The following is a 20,214-nucleotide window of genomic DNA, read 5'->3' as shown; positions in this document are numbered from 1 at the left end:
CTTCTTTTCGAAGTCTTTCAGTGAGAGGACGGGTAAGAGCATATCTTGGTTAACCCGACAGGGATATGGCACTAAGCAAGCACATCACCGCACAGAGGCATAAACCTTGTGATAATGCACTATGACTATCCTCTATCATTTGGCACAAAGCGTTTTTTTTCGCATGGAACATACCATTACCATTCACCCTTTGGGTTTTCTCCACACACTCTTTAACTGCTCTTTTCTTTATCTTTTTCTTCATCTTTTTCTTGATCTTTTTCTTTATCTCGTCTTGTACGTTTCAATTTTCGGTGAGTGCAAATTCTAACTGTAAATCTTGTAACAGGTGAAGGTTTCAGTTTTTTAGTAGATAGAGAATAGAGCTGATAGATGCAACCTTTTGTGTTGTAGGTTTCCTGCGGAAGATAAAAATTGTATGATTTTGCTGGATTTTGAATATCGTTTAGCTTCCCCTGACGAAGGGTTCATATGTTGGAACCCGAAATGCATTGGGATTTTCTTTCACTTTAATTTACATTTACCTTTGTTTTCATCTTGTAGTGAAACTCAAAAACTCCATGTAATATATTGGATAATTTGTGTTCAATTGATTTACCATTCATGACTATGTACATGTTAACTTTTTCTTTTGAAATGTTCATATATAAAATGAATACGGTTATGAACTAACAGTTGAATTAATTTGGTTTACTGTTTCAAATATTGTGCATATATAAATGTGGAGACGACAGATTGTTGTCCGTTAAGCTGTGCACCGTGTTTAAACTTTGGTAGTCCAAAGCCTCCTTTATGATGTCCCAGGAAAGCCACTTTGCCTTATCGTTCCTGCAGGACTTCTCGGTTTAAGTTAGTCCGCAGCCCATCCGCTGGGTAGGTTATTACTGTGGTACCTATTCTAAGGTAAGGAATCTGCGTTTAAAAGTCTATTCCAGGAAAACAAGTTACCTATCTATGGTAAGACCTTTTCTGGTAGAGCCCCTACCTAACCGCAGATTCCTCACCCACCCTCCCTTCCTCCCGCCACTGCGAATTGCACTTCCTCATATGGAAGGTACTCTTAGGACCAGCACACTGGCCGCCACCTTTCTGATGTGGCTCTGCGTCTGTGGGTGCAGAATGTGCCCAAAGGAAACTGATGTCAGCGCGCTGGGGTGGCCATATATAGGCACAGCGGATGTCACTTCCAAAGCGGACGATGTCGACACGGAAGCATTGCGGAAGCATTGCGCCATTTACTGGCACTCAGAGGTACTGCTCAAGACTTTTGCGGATCCAGTCTGACACCTGGGGCATATTAAAGGTATAGAATCTGTGGTTAGATAGAGCCTCTGTCAGAAAAGACGCTACCGAATGTAAGTAACTTGTTCGGTAGGTTCATTTTATTAGAAGCCGGATAGTTAGCATTCACCTGACATGTTTATTCAAGGGCAGCCATTTCCTTGTTATCTCACAATAGACAATAAAAGTGCATCACTCCATAGAAGCCGCTTTCTGTGCTCCTAACACGGGGTGTGTGTCAAGTGAATGGCTGCCTAACAATACGCTTTGCAGATGTATTATCCTCTGGCGGTGGCGCCGTCAGTCAGTATTTTCAAACACTTAGCTTGAAGTGGGCAGGATTGAATGTGATAGGAGCTCTGTGAAATGGAAAGCTTTTCCAAATGAAAGCACTTTACAGCATCACAACTTGACTCTGATCTTGCTTTTCAACGGCGAAGAACAAATTGCCCTTGCAAAGCCCTTGATTCGTTCCTTTCATGTGTGTTTGTAAACCGGGCCTTGACATGTATAGCGAGGCGCAAGAGAGCTCTCATTTCAAGTATATATTTTCAATAATACTCTTCTCTCCACGTCCCTTGCCGCCGGAAACGCTCCGGGGGCAGCGCCTGCGGCTGCTCTACGGCGATAAATCACAGACTTGCATGTTGGGCTTCTATGCGCTATGCCTTTGGGTTTTATCTGGTGGTCGGTCAGCACGATTGAGTCCTTGGCCTTTGGTTTAACACTGCTCGGCGGTGGCAAGATAAATATACTAGTTTGTACTAGTAGTTTTACAGCTATTGGCGTGAATCAATAGACAAAAAGGGGACTGCAAACGCTAGTCATTGCAGGGAGGAGAGGTTAAAAGCCCAAGCATAAGGGTCCTCTCCATGATCAGAAAAAAACGGGCGATTAAGAGACACTGATCGTCTACCCAGATTCCCACGTTTTTAATGCCTCTCACTGTAAACAAAATATAACACCTTCACAGTCCTGTAAACAAAATATAACACCTTCACAGTCCTGTAAACAACATATAACACCTTCACAGTCCTGTAAACAAAATATAACACCTTCACAGTCCTGTAAACAACATATAACACCTTCACAGTCCAGTCAGGGTGCACTGGCCACTCCAGGAAAATGCCTCTTGCAGATTTTTGTGTCCCGGGGCCACGTGGGTCGTTAGCCAAATGACTCTTAGAGTCCACTTTTTGTCCTGATTATGAGTGGGAGCAGATCTAGCCTCTCAGGTTTCCATGCAAGTCACACACAGCTAGCTCAGACCTCTTCTGTTCTTCCACAGGTCCAGATGAGTTCTACCAGGGTTGGAGATGCACCTTTTGTGCAACATACTAGCCAAAATTTAGAGGAGACTCCTGGACACTCCCTAACCACTGGGTAAAAAGTTAGCAAGATCAACATCTCCCTCTTTTTTCAGTACATCATGTTTGCCTTACTGCACTCTATCCCTCGGCACACCAGTCTCAGGTAAAACACAGCACTACCATTCTGCCCCTGAAGGAGGCATATGGCATACCCGGGGTGTGTCCAGGGTAATAAGCAGTCCCAAACCACTCAACCACTTCAAACTGGTTCTGGGGCCAGCTCTCTCCTCGACTGAGGGCAAAGCTAGGGGGGTTAAAGTGTATCCTGGAAACCAAAAATACCCTCCCACCCAGGCTTCCCTCATTACAGAACTATAAAAGTGCAGGGCTCCTACTGTCCCTTTCAATTTAGTGAATTTCCTGTACTCTTCATACTTGTCCTTGGGCAAAGCTATTTTACATTCTTCACCCAAGCCATCCGGTCAGGTTCAAGTCATTGGTTCTGTTCTGCAAACATTTCACACCCCACCAAAGGGGAAGCACTGTCAGGGCCACCTGCAGGCAGACGAATGCTAATTTAGCCATTAAGACCTTCTGGCAGTTACCGTTCCTATATATGTATACAAAATTCCAACTTCAACATTGAATTGAATTTATAATGGAGATTAAAAATATTGGTTAAATGAACTTTGTTACTGATTCTAAGCCAAAGATAGAAAAAAGTATTTTACTTGTACTTTAATTTTCCTTATGAAACAAGATACAGCCCTACACAGTGAAATTAGTTTTTGCGGGCTAGTCATTGCAGAAAAACTCCAACCCTAAGTTACATGTTCACTTTGAAGCACTAGACACCCTACTGTGTGAGCTACTTTAACAGATCGGCATGTAGTTTTAAAGACTGCAGGACTGCACATATAGGCCTGCAACCATATTTTCCCTTTCTGTTCACAAAACAAGGACAAAGTTCCTATACCAGGGTGCAAAAGTCACCCACGTATCTGAGGGCAAATAGTCACACATACATTAAAAACAGGGAAGAATGGGGAAAAGTAAACCTAGGATTACTTTTCCCCATTCTTCCCTGTTTTTAATGTATGGGTGACTATTTGCACTCAGATACGTGGGTGACTTTTGCACCCTGGTATAGGAACTTTGTCCTCGTTTTGTGAACAGATTTGGTTTAGGAGCATGGACACTGGACCTTTATTGGCTCCTTGGTCCCCCCTCTCTTTTGTTGAATTGACCATATTTTCCCTGCCAGCCTAGTTAATAGCACAATATATGCAGCAGCCCACACGTGGCAATTAACTTCCTTTCCCATGGTGCATTTTTCTCACCTTATACTAAGACTTTCCTGTAAAGAAAGTGTGCCAATTTGGCTTTAGGCATTTTTCTCATATTTTAGGGGTCAGAGCACATGCACTTGGGGACTGCACAGCAGTACCCTAGTGGGCAGGGTTCCATAACCATGCCAAAAAGAGGCGTTTTTTAAAAGCACTGGTTTACATTTTAAAATGCTGGGTAGTCTCCACTGTGATCACCAGTACATCAGCTGCATCAAACAGTCCAATGTGCACAGCTGAATTTACAGTTTAGCGTCCTTTGTCTTTTATGATGATTCCATTGTGAAGAGGCTCAGTTCAGGCTTTAGCATGGAGACATTATTCATCTCCTCTCTTTGCTGTGAGGTTTATTGATTGTGCTGAAACCTGTGTCAGATTTAGAAACAGAATGGCCTACTGCCTAAAAATAGAGACCGAGACGCACATATCCCCGCTCTGTGGATTGTGGCTGACCGAGTATAGATGCACAGTAAATCAACAAATACTCCATGATCAGCATGGTGTGCTCACGAGTATTGATAAAGCTGGAAATAGCAGTGCTAAAAAAAACAACCACTGTGCAATCCATCTACCCTTATATAGCAGGGCCTGTACATCAAGAGTTACTCTGATCACCTGAGAAGGTGCCATTCACTGCTGATCCCTGTTGTCTGTATTCATAGTGATATATTTCAACATATATAGCGAGATACGTTTGTACTGTTTACAATCTGATTTGTATTAGCCCTGTTCAGGTGGCAGGAACCCTGGCCACCTTCTCCTTATGAATGATAGGCCCTTCCTTCCTCCCTACCCCCCAGTTTCTCCTACGGAAAAAACCTTTACACTACTGCTCAGTTATTTCCAATTGTAGCTCATTCAAAAGCACTTGAGCAGTGCCAAATATGTGCATATGGTTTACATCAAAAATAATTCAGAGGAGAGAAATTGCCTTTTCTCCTGCTGTGGCCAGATTTTTTACTTTTGTGACACTACTTTACTGATGTATTTTGGCACTTGGCTCAGTGGAACTGCTAAACAGTCTTTATTGCTTGAGTTATAGCCCTGAAACATGATAAAAGATTGGGCAAACTCAATTAGCATAGTTAAATGTTAAGTACCGGCACAGAAATTTGGCACACAAACTGCACCTGAGGCTTAGAGGTTAAGCCACGTGGGCTACAGTGTAGATACAGACAGGCACATAATTATCTGAAAAGCATGCCTTCAGGCCTGCCATGAGACTGACATCGCGGTGAGCCAATGTGCAGAAACCACTTGTCAAAGGAGACTAAAGGATACTATGTTGGAAGGTTTAACGGCATACTTTTGACATTAGCTATGTGACCTATAAGTAGTGCCGTGAAGCCAACAAGATCTAGGTGCAACATTTTCTAAAATATATACCTGCAATATGGAAGAATACGATCTCTCTTTCACTGAATTAGGCAGTTGTAAGGCGTTCTTATAGTCAACTCCTATATGTGAATAAAAGCCATAATTTGCACAGGTTAGTTTAAGAAGTTGCTGTAGAAATTGTCTAAGCATCATTAAGATATTTAATGGGAATTTGTTTATGTGATTCAAATATATCTTAGAACAATATGCTACAAAGTTGCTTTCATTAAAACGTGTTTTTGCTGCCAAAAAGCCCGGATATTCATGCATTCATTTCTGACTAAGCTTTTTCCTCTCCAACGTCAATAGACATCTCCTATATGAGGGATAAGATACCCTTCTTGGGTGAGACTAATAGGCCTGCTGTGGTGGCAGGAGGGGAGTTACATACTGCCCATCTGCTGCACTTCATCATGTGGGAGAGGGGAATGGACACGAACCATAGGTGGCATTGGAAAGACTAGTAGGAGGCCTGGATATTTGTATTTTGAAAGTAAACAGGGCTCTAGTGTGTGGAGGGTCTTTGATGGTGGGCAGTTTCTTGACAATTCGTCAACCTATCTCTGTTCACAAGTAGAGGGGACATAGCCTCATAAAAAGCCAGGCTTCATTTTCAAAGTGATCATCATCATTTCAGTAGGACAGCCCTGAACAGGATTTAAGAGCTCCACACATTGACACTCTGGTTCTACTATTTTCAGAGACCATCTGAGCAAAATGTCCTTGGCTTGTTTATTTTAAAACAATCAGAGATCCTGAAAATCAGAGGTTGTCTTAGCTGTGGACATTTTTTCATGACTGTAGTAGGAGTTATTGCCAATTATTAACTTATTGGACAATTTTGTAAATTTGGATTTAGAATTACTACCAATAACTCGCTAGTGTGCACTGCATGAAAGGCATCCCACCAGCAGCATATCAGAACTTAACTGAACCTGAGACAAACAGAAGAGGGGGAACATGTTGTGGCGTATGCTTGAGAAGGGGCTGAGGACTTTGCTCATACTTTCCCTAGCACCCAATCGTTGGTTGTTCTTCGCAAAGGTCAGATTATCTGCCTCCTTTTGTCACAAAGAGATAAAAGCGTACACAAAACGGATTTATAGCATTTTTCAATTAATCTCAGCTACGGGTAATTACGTGTACAACATATATGCCAGTCCATTGTTATTTTGCACACCATGCTACCTCTGTTTGGACCAGGCCTTAAGCAAATCAGTTTTGACCCTGCTCCAATGGGAACAGTCAAGCCCAAACTGCCAGGACAGGTCCTCCCTGAACCAGAAGACAAGCAACCCAAAACTGGTTTTACCTTCTTTAGGGCTCATCAGTTGGGTATAGCTTTGGACCAGTGAGAAATAGTGCACAGGACACACATCTGGGCATACCATTCCCTCCGATGGTGTTGCACTGAGGCACACGAAAAAGTGATGCATGGAATGCTTGAATTAATCTCAGCCACTGGTAGTTACTCGGGTCCTATCCCAGCCCATCATTAATTTGCATAACATTCCAGCTCAGTTCGGACCAAGCTATATGCAAATCAGTCTTGCCCCTGCTCCAGTGGAGCAGTCCATCCCAAACTGCCAGGCCAGGTCCTCTCTGTACCCGAACACAATCTACCCAAAACTGGTAATTACTTGGGCTACATCCCAGTTCATCATTATTTTGCACACAATGTCACCTTAGTTTGTTGAGCTGTATGCAAATTGTCTAGACCCTGCTCCAATGGCAACAGTCAAGCCGAAATACCAGACCAGGTCCTCCCTGACCCGCGACTCAAGCAACCCACGACTGGTTTTGCCCTTATTTTTTTGTATAGTACAAAGAGAAAAAAGGCAAAGATGGGTCTTCATATAAGAAGACCATACAAAGCAGTTGGGACGGGGATCTTTGCTGAAAGTTGTGGATGTAAAAAGTTATTGATTCTGCCTCCCATTATGGACTATGACCCTTTATACTAGATGAACTCTCTGCTGTCTGGGAACTTTAACAGTGCCCAAGAGGATGGTATGCAATATCTGACCAATTACGACACTTGGCTTCAGTAGGAAGTGGGGGTATGTAGATGGCTGTCTACCCCTTTGCTCTGGTGGCGGGTGTTGGACAGGCCCCATGAAGGGCTCGCTCCCTCCCCGCATGACAGGGCCCTGGTACCGGCCTTCCAGGTACTACCCGCAGAAGCAACCCCCAACCCGTCCCCCATGGGACGTCTGCTCCTGGGAATCCCTGTGTCCCTGGCCTGGGCCACCGTCAGCACCCTTGCCCGGGCCAGCCGCCATCTTAGACACTGCACCATGAGGCCGCGTGGCCTCAGCTCGACCCCAACCCCGGGCCTGGCCAGGCCCCGACATCCCGGCACCACCATCCACCCAGGAGGTGAACGGACCACTTGGCCGGTCAATGGGAGTAAGAAGTGTCGATGGCTCTCTCCCGCCAGGTGCCGATCACCCCCAGCCTCCCCGGGCGCTGGCTCCACCCCCCTGCTGGGTGTCTGGACTCCCTCATCCCGGACCTCCCGACCTCCAAGAGCGAGGGTCCGGACATCAAAGAGCGCCAGACCTATAACTGAGACAGCCCCAGAACAGGAAGGCAATTGTATCCTGGAGTCAAGAGACACCGCGACGAACTCATCCTTGACGGACTGCTGGCGCTGCCGCAGCCCTGCCTTGTGAACTATTGTCCTGCCTGCTGGCGCTGCCGCGGCCTTCTGCAACCTTCATCCTCGTGGGACCTGCTGGCGCTGCCGCGGCCCGTTGTAACCTTCATCCTCGTGGGACCTGCTGGCGCTGCCGCGGCCCGTTGCAACCTTCATCCTCCTGGGACCTGCTGGCGCTGCCGCGGCCCGTTGTAACCTTCATCCTCGTGGGACCTGCTGGCGCTGCCGCGGCCCGTTGCAACCTTCATCCTCGTGGGACCTGCTGGCGCTGCCGCGGCCCGTTGCCCCCTACGACCTCTTCGGGACCTGCTGGCGCTGCCGCGGTCTGACCCGTCCGAACACCGAGCTCGAGGATTGTGAGCTATCACCGTTCCACCGCCGTACCTACGGGTACCAAGACTGTCCCGCTACCCCCTTCCCTAATAGAGACTAGAATTGAGAGGATCATCGTGTCCTGATCTCATTGTATCGTACTACCTTACTTCAAGAACTGCCTATAAAAGGTGTTAATCTGATCTTCGTGTGGTGTCCATCTGTGGGGGGGAAGTTACTTGTCTGTACGATCGCTGGGGACGGCCCTCACCGGAGGCCTCTCCCCTTGTGCTCGGCCGACCCTCCAGGTCCCCGTCTAACATTGGTGGCCAGCGGCGCGATCCGAACCAACGCGTACCGTACAGATAGTAACTCACCCTACGACTAAACCACAATGACGACCAAAGAGAGCGGATCGGCAGAGAAGTTCCAGATGGAAAAGCTGGAGGAATACAGCCACCGAGAGCTAAAACAATTTTGCATGGACTTAGGCATTGCTACCACCGGGCTAAACACAAAAGAAGACTTCATAAACGCCCTAGAGGCCTGGACAGAGACGAATACCGCCACACCCCGGGACCTCGAAGCCCCGGAAGTCAACACCACCCTGACGGAAGAACGGAGAACAGGTCCCTCCCGAGAAGAGATCCAGGAGCGGGAAAAAAATAGACTACACGAGCTAGACTTGGCACGGCTCAAATTAGACGGAGAATTGAAGCTGGCGGAACAGAAAATAAACTTAGAACACTTACGGCTCAGAGAAGAGCGAGAGGAAAAACAGAGACAGAGGGATCTCGAAGAAAAAAGACTGGCATACGAACACGAGTGCAAACTAGCAGAGATAGAAATACGCAAACTGAACCCAAACCTAGGGGTGCCCGAGCCACCGCGCTCCCCGGGTACTACCGAACAGAAGGTCCACATCCCCAAGGATGTGGTCCGAGAATACCACCGGAACGACGACATACAGCAGTGGTTCAAGGCCTACGAGATCGCCATGACGGCCCACCGGATCGCTCCAAGTGACTGGGGAGCTGGGCTATGGGGAAGATTCGTCAATGAGGGCCGTGATGCCCTGCTGCAGCTTCCGGACCATCAAATGACGTCCTATGACCACATGAAGGCCGCCCTCCTCAGCCGATATGGGCTTACGCCCGAAATGTACCGCCAGAGGTTCCGCAACTGCACCCGGATCCCAGGTACAACTTGGTTGGAGTACGTAAACTACTTCAGCCGAGCCTTCGAGGGGTGTATCAAGGGTAACAACGTAACCACCTACGAACAACTCTTCAATCTCATTGTGTGGGAGCACCTCTCCAACAACTGTTTCGTCGAACTCAGGCAGCACCTCCTCGACAGTAAATTGACTGAACCACGGCAGCTCGCCACCGAGGCGGACCGGTGGGAGAGCACCCGAGTGGCCCGGAGTGGGCCGAATGAGCAGAACAGATCCAACCAAGGTCATCATCGTCCCCGAGGAGGAGGAGGAGGACCGGGCCGAGGCAGAGACGCTGTCCCGGTCACTCCCGCCAACACCACCCCGCCCCCAGCCGGCCGGGGAAACCCCCCGATGCGCCCGGGGTTCCGAGCCAACGTTACGTGTCACCGATGCCAGCGAGTCGGCCACTACGCCAGTGACCCGACCTGCCCGAAGAACCCGGCGCCCGGGCCCCGCCAGGTGGCGGCGGCCGTCCTAGGAGAAGAACAAGTCTCCGAAGACACTGAAGCATACGAGTCGGAGCAGTTCGAGTGGGAACCTGCCGCCATGACCCTGGCCTGCCTAGGGGGAAGAGACATGGTCCCGCGGACTCCCCTGCCAGCCAACACTCGGAAGTACAGCCAATGGGTGAGCATAAATGGGCGCAAGGCCGAAGCCCTGCGTGACACCGGGGCCAGTGTGACGGCCGTCCGCTGTCACCTGGTGACCCCAGAACAAATCCTGCCAAACGTTCTTTGCCCCGTCTGATCGGCAGACAATTCGGAGAGCCTGTGTCGGATGGCCTGCGTCCCCTTCGAATGGGGAGGAGTGTCCGGCATGCTAAAAGTAACTGTCCGCGACGATGCCCCCGTGGACTGCCTCCTGGGGAACGATCTCGAGAGCTCCCCGTGGGCAGCTGTTGAAAGAAGAGAGCATCTGGGGATGTTGGGTCTCCCGGACTGGGCGTGCGTGACCACCCGGTCCATGGCCACCCGCACCATCCCTAGACCGGAAGAACCCGAATGGTCAGCACCTCCTCCCCCGATCGCTCCCGAAGAAGACTCCATCCATACCCACCACCCGGAACCAACCCCAGAGGGGTCCGCACAGCCCCCCGAACTTCCCGACCTGGCTCAGTGGCGTCAAGAAGGGGGGCCCACCCAAGAACAATTCCGGCAGGAGCAAAATACCTGTCCCTCCCTCGAGGGACTGCGACAGCAAGCGTTCGCCCAGGGCCAAGGAGACACCACCGGGGCCCACTGGGTTTATTGGGACAATGATCTCTTGTACAGCGAGCAGAGAATCGCAGAGCTGGGGGCCGGTCGAGTGCTGGTGGTGCCCCTCCGCTTCAGAGACTTCCTGTTGAACTTGGCCCATGATGTCCCCCTGGCTGGGCACCTGGGGCAAGACAAAACCTACCACCGCCTGGTGACTCACTTTTTTTGGCCCAAAATGAGAAATGACGTCTCCAACCACTGCCGGTCCTGCCCGACCTGCCAGGCCAGCGGGAAGAGCGGCCGCAAACTCAAGGCACCCCTACAACCATTCCCCGTGGTGACCACCCCGTTCGAAAGGGTGGGAATAGACATTGTGGGGCCCCTGGACCCCCGAACAGCACAAGGGCATCGCTTCATCCTGGTCCTGGTGGACCACGCCACCCGCTATCCTGAAGCGGTCCCCCTTCGTACTATAACAGCCCCAGTAGTGGGTCGAGCCTTAATAGGGATCTTTTCTCGAGTGGGCTTCCCCCGGGAAGTCGTCAGCGACAGGGGTACGAACTTTATTTCAAAGTATATGAAATCCCTCTGGCAGCAGTGCGGGGTCACTTACCGATTCACAACCCCCTATCAACCCCAGGGAAACGGACTGGTCGAGCGGTTCAACCGCACTCTCAAGGGGATGATCATGGGGCTAGAAGAACCCCTACGCCGCCAGTGGGACGTGCTACTACCGTGCCTCCTCTTCGCCTACCGAGAAGTCCCCCAGAAGTCCCTCGGCTTCAGCCCCTTCGAACTCCTGTACGGACACCCCGTTCGCGGGCCTCTCAGCCTAGTGAAGGAGGAATGGGAAATGGCCCCCCTAAAAACCCCTCCAGACGTCTACAAGTACCTCCTGACCCTCCGCAATCAGACCCGGAAATTCAGGGAGATCGCCAAAGCCAATCTTGAGGCCAGTCAAGAGGACATGAAGAAGTAGTACGATCAACATGCCTCCTCCATCGAGTTTGAACCGGGTCAGCAGGTATGGGTGATGGCCCCCATCGAACCGTGTGCCTTGCAGGACAAATGGACAGGGCCCTTCAAGGTGATCGAGCGCAAGAGTCCCGTCACCTATCTCATCGACCTGGAGTCCCCCCGGAACCCCCTCCGGGTTCTCCACGCCAACAGACTCAAACCCCACTTCGTGCGCTCAGAGCTCAGCCTGCTGATGGCTACCGACAGTGGCGCAGAAGGAGACTCCGAGCCCCTCCCTGGCCTACTCAGGACCCGTGAAAGAGATGGTTCGGTGGACGGGGTCCGACTCTCCGAGGCCCTGACCCCAGAGCAGCGTCAAGATTGTCGGGCCCTCCTGCTGCCGTTCGCAAACCTGTTCTCCCTCGCACCCGGAGTCACCTCCTGGTGCCTGCACGACGTGGACACTGGGGACAGTCCTCCTGTCCGACACCGGGCGTACCGAGTACCGGATCGGGTACGTACATGCATCCAAGAAGAGGTCTCCAAGATGCTCGCCCTCGGGGTCATCGAACCTTCGGACAGTCCCTGGGCCAGCCCGGTCGTCCTGGTCCCCAAGGCCGCGGCCCCGGGCACCACACCTGAGCTCCGATTCTGCATCAACTATCGGGGTCTGAACGCGGTCACCCGAACCGACGCTCACCCTATCCCCCGAGCAGATGAACTAGTCGACCGCATGGGGGCAGCCCGCTACCTAAGCATCTTCAACCTGACAGCGGGCTACTGGCAGATCGGCCTCACCCCCAGGGCCCAAGAACGTTCCGCTTTCTCCACCCCGGATGGGCACTACCATTTCAGAGTGATGCCATTCGGCATGAAGAACGCTCCAGCCACTTTTCAAAGACTGGTGAACCAGGTATTGGCGGGCCTCGAAGAATTCAGCGCCGCCTACCTGGACGACATCGCGGTATACAGCCGCCACTGGACAGACCACCTCCACCACCTCCGAGAGGTCCTGCAGGCCCTCCAACAGGCCGGCCTCACCATAAAGGCCAGCAAGTGCCAAATCGGCCAGGGGTCCGTGACCTACCTCGGACACCAAGTGGGGAGCGGTCTGGTGGCCCCCCTCGAACTCAAGGTAGCTGCCATTCAGTCCTGGCAACCCCCCGAAACACAAACCGAGGTCCGAGCCTTCCTGGGGCTCACCGGATACTACCGGCGGTTCATGAAGGACTATGGCAGCATTGTGGGGCCCCTCACGGAACTCACGTCTAAGAACCACCCAAAAAGAGTCAACTGGACCCCCGACTGTCAAGCGGCCTTCGAGAAGCTGAAGGCCGCCATGTGCACCGCTCCTGTGCTCCAGGCCCCCGACTACAGCCGCGAGTTCATCGTTCAGACCGATGCCTCCGACCATGGTATTGGGGCCGTCCTCTCCCAACTGAACCCCGAAGGAGTCGACCAACCAGTGGCCTTCATCAGCAGACGCCTACTGCCCCGAGAACAGCGCTGGAGCACCATTGAGCGAGAGGCCTTCGCAGTAGTATGGGCCCTCAAGAAGCTCCGGCCTTACCTCTTCGGAACCCACTTCCGGGTACAAACAGATCATCGGCCCCTGCAATGGCTCATGCAAATGCGGGGGGAGAACCCCAAACTATTGCGATGGTCCATCTCCCTGCAGGGGATGGACTTCACTGTAGAGCATCGCCCTGGTCAAGACCACGCCAACGCGGACGGCCTGTCCCGCTTTTTCCGCCTCCACGAGGAAAGTCCCCAAGAGGATGGGTGACTCTCCCCGCCTTCAGCTGGGGGGGACGCATGTTGGACAGGCCCCATGAAGGGCTCGCTCCCTCCCCGCATGACAGGGCCCTGGTACCGGCCTTCCAGGTACTACCCGCAGAAGCAACCCCCAACCCGTCCCCCATGGGACGTCTGCTCCTGGGAATCCCTGTGTCCCTGGCCTGGGCCACCGTCAGCACCCTTGCCCGGGCCAGCCGCCATCTTAGACACTGCACCACGAGGCCGCGTGGCCTCAGCTCGACCCCAACCCCGGGCCTGGCCAGGCCCCGACATCCCGGCACCACCATCCACCCAGGAGGTGAACGGACCACTTGGCCGGTCAATGGGAGTAAGAAGTGTCGATGGCTCTCTCCCGCCAGGTGCCGATCACCCCCAGCCTCCCCGGGCGCTGGCTCCACCCCCCTGCTGGGTGTCTGGACTCCCTCATCCCGGACCTCCCGACCTCCAAGAGCGAGGGTCCGGACATCAAAGAGCGCCAGACCTATAACTGAGACAGCCCCAGAACAGGAAGGCAGTTGTATCCTGGAGTCAAGAGACACCGCGACGAACTCATCCTTGACGGACTGCTGGCGCTGCCGCAGCCCTGCCTTGTGAACTATTGTCCTGCCTGCTGGCGCTGCCGCGGCCTTCTGCAACCTTCATCCTCGTGGGACCTGCTGGCGCTGCCGCGGCCCGTTGTAACCTTCATCCTCGTGGGACCTGCTGGCGCTGCCGCGGCCCGTTGCAACCTTCATCCTCGTGGGACCTGCTGGCGCTGCCGCGGCCCGTTGTAACCTTCATCCTCGTGGGACCTGCTGGCGCTGCCGCGGCCCGTTGCAACCTTCATCCTCGTGGGACCTGCTGGCGCTGCCGCGGCCCGTTTCCACCTACGACCTCTTCGGGACCTGCTGGCGCTGCCGCGGTCTGACCCGTCCGAACACCGAGCTCGAGGATTGTGAGCTATCACCGTTCCACCGCCGTACCTACGGGTACCAAGACTGTCCCGCTACCCCCTTCCCTAATAGAGACTAGAATTGAGAGGATCATCGTGTCCTGATCTCATTGTATCGTACTACCTTACTTCAAGAACTGCCTATAAAAGGTGTTAATCTGATCTTCGTGTGGTGTCCATCTGTGGGGGGGAAGTTACTTGTCTGTACGATCGCTGGGGACGGCCCTCACCGGAGGCCTCTCCCCTTGTGCTCGGCCGACCCTCCAGGTCCCCGTCTAACAGCGGGAATCCCCACAGAAGAGTGCCAGCAATTTTTAATGCATTTGAGAGCACAAGCCTGGAAGGCAACTGACTTTACCTCTGCCCTCCCGGCCCTGTAAAACAGATCAGTTTGCTAGTAACTGTTGTTTGTGTGTGTTTGGTGCAAGAGGGCCCTGTGATCGCTGCTTTTAGTAAGGCCTCTGGACTAACTTTGACTTTTACACACCCATTGTTCCTATGGGTCTTTATTGTCATTTTTTGCAGCAATTTTGATCCCCTGATCCCATATCGATGTCTGTTTGTCTTGGTTTTTTCATTAGATTTTAATTATTTTTTACTATATTGATGTGTGGATTTCTTTGACTTCTTGCTTGACTTTAATGTTGTTTTAGTTCTTCTTAAATATTTAGCACACTTCCCTGAGGAAAAGCCTGTAGTTTTGTGCCATTGCTATCTGGAGTTTAGCATTGGCTTTCCCTTTGAAACTGTGTTTCACCAACAAAGCACAGGATTGCTAACTTCGTGGGGGCCCAAATCTTGGGATTGTTTCAAATAATGGATTTGACTCTGACATTCTTATTGCTGATTATATTCGACAGAATTAGAACATTTGAATGAATTATGTTGCAAGAAGTGCAGTATCATTTGGTGTGTACCATGCAGTCTCATTCTTGTACTCAAAATGTCGCTTTGTTGACCTTTTTTTGGTATGTTGGAAACAAAGAAGCGTCATACACTGCATGATTACATATTTTGCTAATGCCGACATATTTGGTTAATGGTGACATTTACATTTTTATGTTAAGCCAATATGTATCAAACTGTCCAGAATGTGACTCATTGGTTAACTAACGTGCGTTTTTTAACGTTTTATTGAGCTCAGTCATAAAAGAACAATGTAAATTTTGCTGAAATTACAGCAGTTAAAATACTCAACAACAAAAGCTAACTCTTTGACTACTCACAGACAGTGGGGAGAGTTTGTAGTTGGTTTATTAGCACCAATGGTTATTTTTAATAGGAAAGGGGTGAAACGTTGAACTACGAGCGCTTGTGCCAGATAGTGAAATTAAATGATCATTATTTATTTATTAACAGAGTTTTATATAGCGCGAACTTGACCCGAAGGTATCAGAGACCTTTACACAAGTACCAGTTGCGTTACATGAGGACACGTTCATTTTTGTTAGGCACGGGGAGATTAAGTGATTTACCCAGAATCACAGGATGTTGCGCGTCCTTGCCGAGACTCGAACCCATTTCCCCAGATTTGAAGTCGACCACCCTAACCATTCGGCCAATCCCTCTCCCAACGTCCTCTCTTGATGTCTGGCCTGCTTGTGAATTCCATGATTAATGTGTGTGATAATATCAAATATCTTGAGTGAAGCTGTAGGTTTGACAACTAGAAGTGTGGCACTGCTACTGTACGTGTGAAAGACCTAGAGTTCACCATGCCTCTATCATATCTGTTCAAACTAATGCTACCAAAGCCAATTGCTTATCATACAAAGCATCTTTTCCACTTTCTCCCAGGTGGGTCCCCTTCTTCTCCTTGTCCTCATTCCCTTAGACTGACTTCCAAAGAACCCCTGAACTTTAAAGCAGTGCTCCTCACAGCTTCATTGTGAATGGGTCACAGTGTTCTGCATTCGATGACCCTCATGTTTGAGTTTGCTGGATTTTGGTTCAGGACACTGAGGGGGTCGGAGGAGCTATCGGCCCTATGCGCTGCCCATGGATTGGGGCTTCCTCCTTTTCACTTTTAGCATGGCAGCTGTGGGATGGGAGAGACTGGTTGCAGGCATTGCACACTCTGACAGGGATTTCTCTGCCCCGCTTTAAAGTAGTACAGTCTGCTCACCTGTGCATCTGTGTGTGCAGGTGGGTTCTCGGTATACCTCGAGCCAACACCTTAGGCCTGAGGCTCCGGATGTGGCCAAGTGCATACATACACTCAATGTTGCAGCTTGGGGTGGGGGACTTGGGGTTTGGAGCCAGGAAAGGCCTAGATGGGATTAGGAGCAGCATTGCCTGCTCTTCCAAGGTACTGCAGCTTGTGGTGCCAGGCTGTGCTCATGCCACTGCCACTGTAGAGCATTCATTAGGTATATATCTGCACCTGGTGAAACCAGCTCTAGTGTTTTCTGAGCCAAGAATTACTAGGTTCAGGTCAAAACCTATTGATTATGTGCCCAGAAGCACTGGGATACTTAGAAATGCCAGGGACTGGTGCATGCCACTTGTATTGAGGGTCTAAGCATTGCTTGAGATAAAACCTTTATAAATGCTAGATTCCACCTAAAACATCTTCTGTACAACTGTTTCTGTAATCATAATGTTTCCTCTCCCTGCATATTTTTCACCCTTAATTTACTTCTGTTCCAAATGTCCAGAATGACCTGCCACTGTCACGCCTTTTCTTGTCTGTGCTTCCCAGAGGAACCGAGCTGATATTTGGGCACTTCCATGCCTCATGCAAAAAATGACAGGCACTTAAAAGTTAACTCTGACCACAGCACATGACCATGAATATTTATTGATAGATATGTGAAGCGTTCTGCCCTTTTTGAATCACTGACTTAGCTCATAAGTCCTTGAGGCATTATGTTTTGTCAAAATATAGAAGTCCCTTCATTTGTGGAAGATTGGCCATATCATGTTCTACAATAAAGCAGCTTTAGATGACCGCCTAAGATACCCCGACCGGGGTTTCTTGATGCCCGCAGAATTATTGAATACATCCTTCTTCTAGAGGATGGAGTGGCAGATTGCAACTTTGCCTATGGGACCAGGAATCCTTGCTTCAGCCATGCGCATGAGTTGCGTCCATCTTCACTGTTAATGTAAACCTGCAATTCGAATATTGTGGCACTAGATACAGAGGCGGCTTTTTTGAGCTTTCATCCTCAACCAGAGACCTGAGCTGCGTTTTTCACTGGAAAGCTCCCCATGAATGCTTCCTGTAAAGTGATATAAATTTTGTGACAAAAATGGATGTGATGATTTTGCTGAATGTTCTCTAAGTCTTGAATTATTCTGCTGTCCTGACAGCCCTGGTAGGTAACTCTGAGACCACATGTAGAAAATAATTATTTTCTCTTGGGATAAATTAGCAAGAAATGGTTATTGATATTATTATAGAAGTTGGTAAACTGACCTTTCATTTGTCACATTTTATTTTTACCCCATGGTAGAAAACATTAGTATGAGATGCCCAACGAAGCCAATGCATAGCTGGTGTTCATGTGACCGAAACTCAAAACCTGCAAAAAAATGCTATCATAGTGGCAAATGGTTGTGAATCTGTAAAACTAGTAACAGTATAACATATTTCATGTTTAAACTGTAGTATTGTTACTTATTGATGTTACTATGTATCGTAGTTACCAGTAGCTGTTTCCTTCAAAATGAACATGCCGAAGCCAACGTATGGAATTTTTGAAGTAAACTAGAGCTAAATGATGTCTTTTAATATACCCTGTCAGATTCCATCGATATAGGAGGTCTAACCATCCCAGTCCCTTCTGCCAACGTTGAGCCGCTGCAATATTCAACCTGGCTTAGTGAAAAATTTCCGAAAGGATGCTCTGTTGGAGAACCACTGCTACCAAGACGTACGGAGAGAGCGGCCACTGAGGCATAGTAAGCAACACATTTTGTTATTGTCAATTTTCAGAAGGCAGAGTCAATTACAAGATGGTGTTGTATATGAATGTCTACCTGATGGAATTCTTTATATTGAAATTGTATTAATATGGCAGCTTGGATCATCTGTGTCAGTTGAGGTTGAATCATTTTGAAGTCACATGGATTACACCGACAAAATAATTCAAGGGGACAGAGCTCTTTGGCCTCTGCATAGTTTGTTGGAATAGCAAAGCGACAAATTATTTTACAACTGTGTGAGGCACTGGTCCTTTTACTTTGTGACTAAAATTGGTGAGAACGCATACTTCCTAAAATGATTGAATGAGCTGTAGTATGCTGTAGTATTCTAATGCACTGTGGAGTGGTCTGTCCTTTCGGTTTGTCATGACCCATACATGACATTGTGATTGGAATGCCTGCGTCTTCCATGAGCTGCTGAGACTGAAGGCTCTGATTAGTTGAGTGTCTGCATCTTGATGTTTTATGATTAAACACGCACGACAGGCACTGTGTTGGTGGGGTTTATGAATTTCTTTTTTTTTAATTTCAGTAAATTTTTTATTGAAATTATATATACACGGTGCATTACACGAGAGACAGAAGAGACGCCCCAGGGGTGGGGGGGGGGCGGGGTTAAGGCACAGAAGTAACAATATCACATAATATAACATTGGCATTTGGCATTTCTGACTGGCTGTGCAGCCTGGCTTTGCGTCCTGTTGTTCGTGTCTTCTTGTGGGTTACATCTCGGCTTTCTGCCCTGTCCTTCCCGTCCTCCCCGCATTTGCGGTCGGGCTTTGCATCCCTTCGTGTGGCCGGTAAGGTTGTCCCTTTCGCGGCCATTGATTGTCCACCTCCTCAGTGGCAGGAAAAGAGAAAGAGAAGGAGCAAAAGGTGGGAGGTATAGGGAGAGTTTAGTTTGGTTGTGGTTCTGGAGGGCATGCGTAACTGTTCTAGGACCGGATTATGACTCCTGCAGGAGCGTTGCTTGCTGCGATGTCTACGGCGGCTTGTGCGAGGACAGGTAGTTGTCCAGAGAGAGCCACATTTCGCACTTTGTGTGTGTCTTCGGTGTGTATTTGGCCGTTATGGTGTCTGCGCCCCTTAGGAAGGTGACCCAGTTGATTGAATTTCTGATCTTCACATTGGCTAGGAGTTCCCTGATATGGGAAGGATGTTTCCGCCTACAACTCCACCAGCTGACATTGTGCGAGGAATGCAGAACTTAGTTATTTTGTTTTCAGCATCAGTGATATGATGCACTATTCCTTGACCCTACGTGTGAATTGACTGTAATTGACATCTGACATGCTCATGCCATAACGTGTGGTGTCATTTCACACGTGTCATACATACGGCAACACTAAAGCATCAAGGTACTGATTGATTGACGTGTTAGCACTGAAATGCAAGCAGAGCAGTTAGGCGCAACCAGTTGTGTGGTTTGTGTTTTTTCACATATTTGAACTCTGCCACAAAAAAATGTATGGTATATCACGTGAAACACAATGTATATAAATTTCAGTAGGCTTTTGGCAAACGATAAAGGGAGGGATTGAAGCATCATAACAGTTTGACTTATTAAGCCGATGCCTGTAACTGGCTACCATTCAATCAACAAATAACTGGAATTGATTTCCACATTATTCAACCTCGACAATGAAAAAGTAAAGGATGAGATATTTTTTAAATTTTTTGCTAGAACACAGAACACTTTACTTCACTGCTTCTATTTGAACTTGTTATATTATTTTCTTAGTGTAAATTATTGTGTTGGCTTGTGTGTTTATTACATTGTGCTCATTCATCCCCCGTCAAGAGAGTGTACAAATGTGCCAGCAGCAAGTATGTCAGAACCCCAGCCAATTCCTCTCAGGCAGGCAGGCCCGGACTGGCCGTTGCGGGCACCGGGCAATC

General features: G+C 49.3%; 1 protein-coding gene across 1 annotated transcript in view; it reads left to right on the top strand.

Annotated features, from left to right (window-relative positions):
• Window positions 1–20,214, top strand: part of LOC144822741 (uncharacterized) — a 2,085,503-nt gene that overhangs the window by 1,666,590 nt on the left and 398,699 nt on the right. The window contains exon 99 of the mRNA XM_078680596.1: window positions 18,135–18,291. Coding sequence (XP_078536722.1) covers window positions 18,135–18,291 — 157 coding nt within the window. The remainder of the gene's footprint in view (window positions 1–18,134; window positions 18,292–20,214) is intronic.

This window comes from Lissotriton helveticus, chromosome 3_1 (genome assembly GCF_964261635.1).
Source record: "Lissotriton helveticus chromosome 3_1, aLisHel1.1, whole genome shotgun sequence".
Taxonomy (NCBI): domain Eukaryota; kingdom Metazoa; phylum Chordata; class Amphibia; order Caudata; family Salamandridae; genus Lissotriton; species Lissotriton helveticus.
This window is presented reverse-complemented; position numbering and strand designations above follow the sequence as displayed.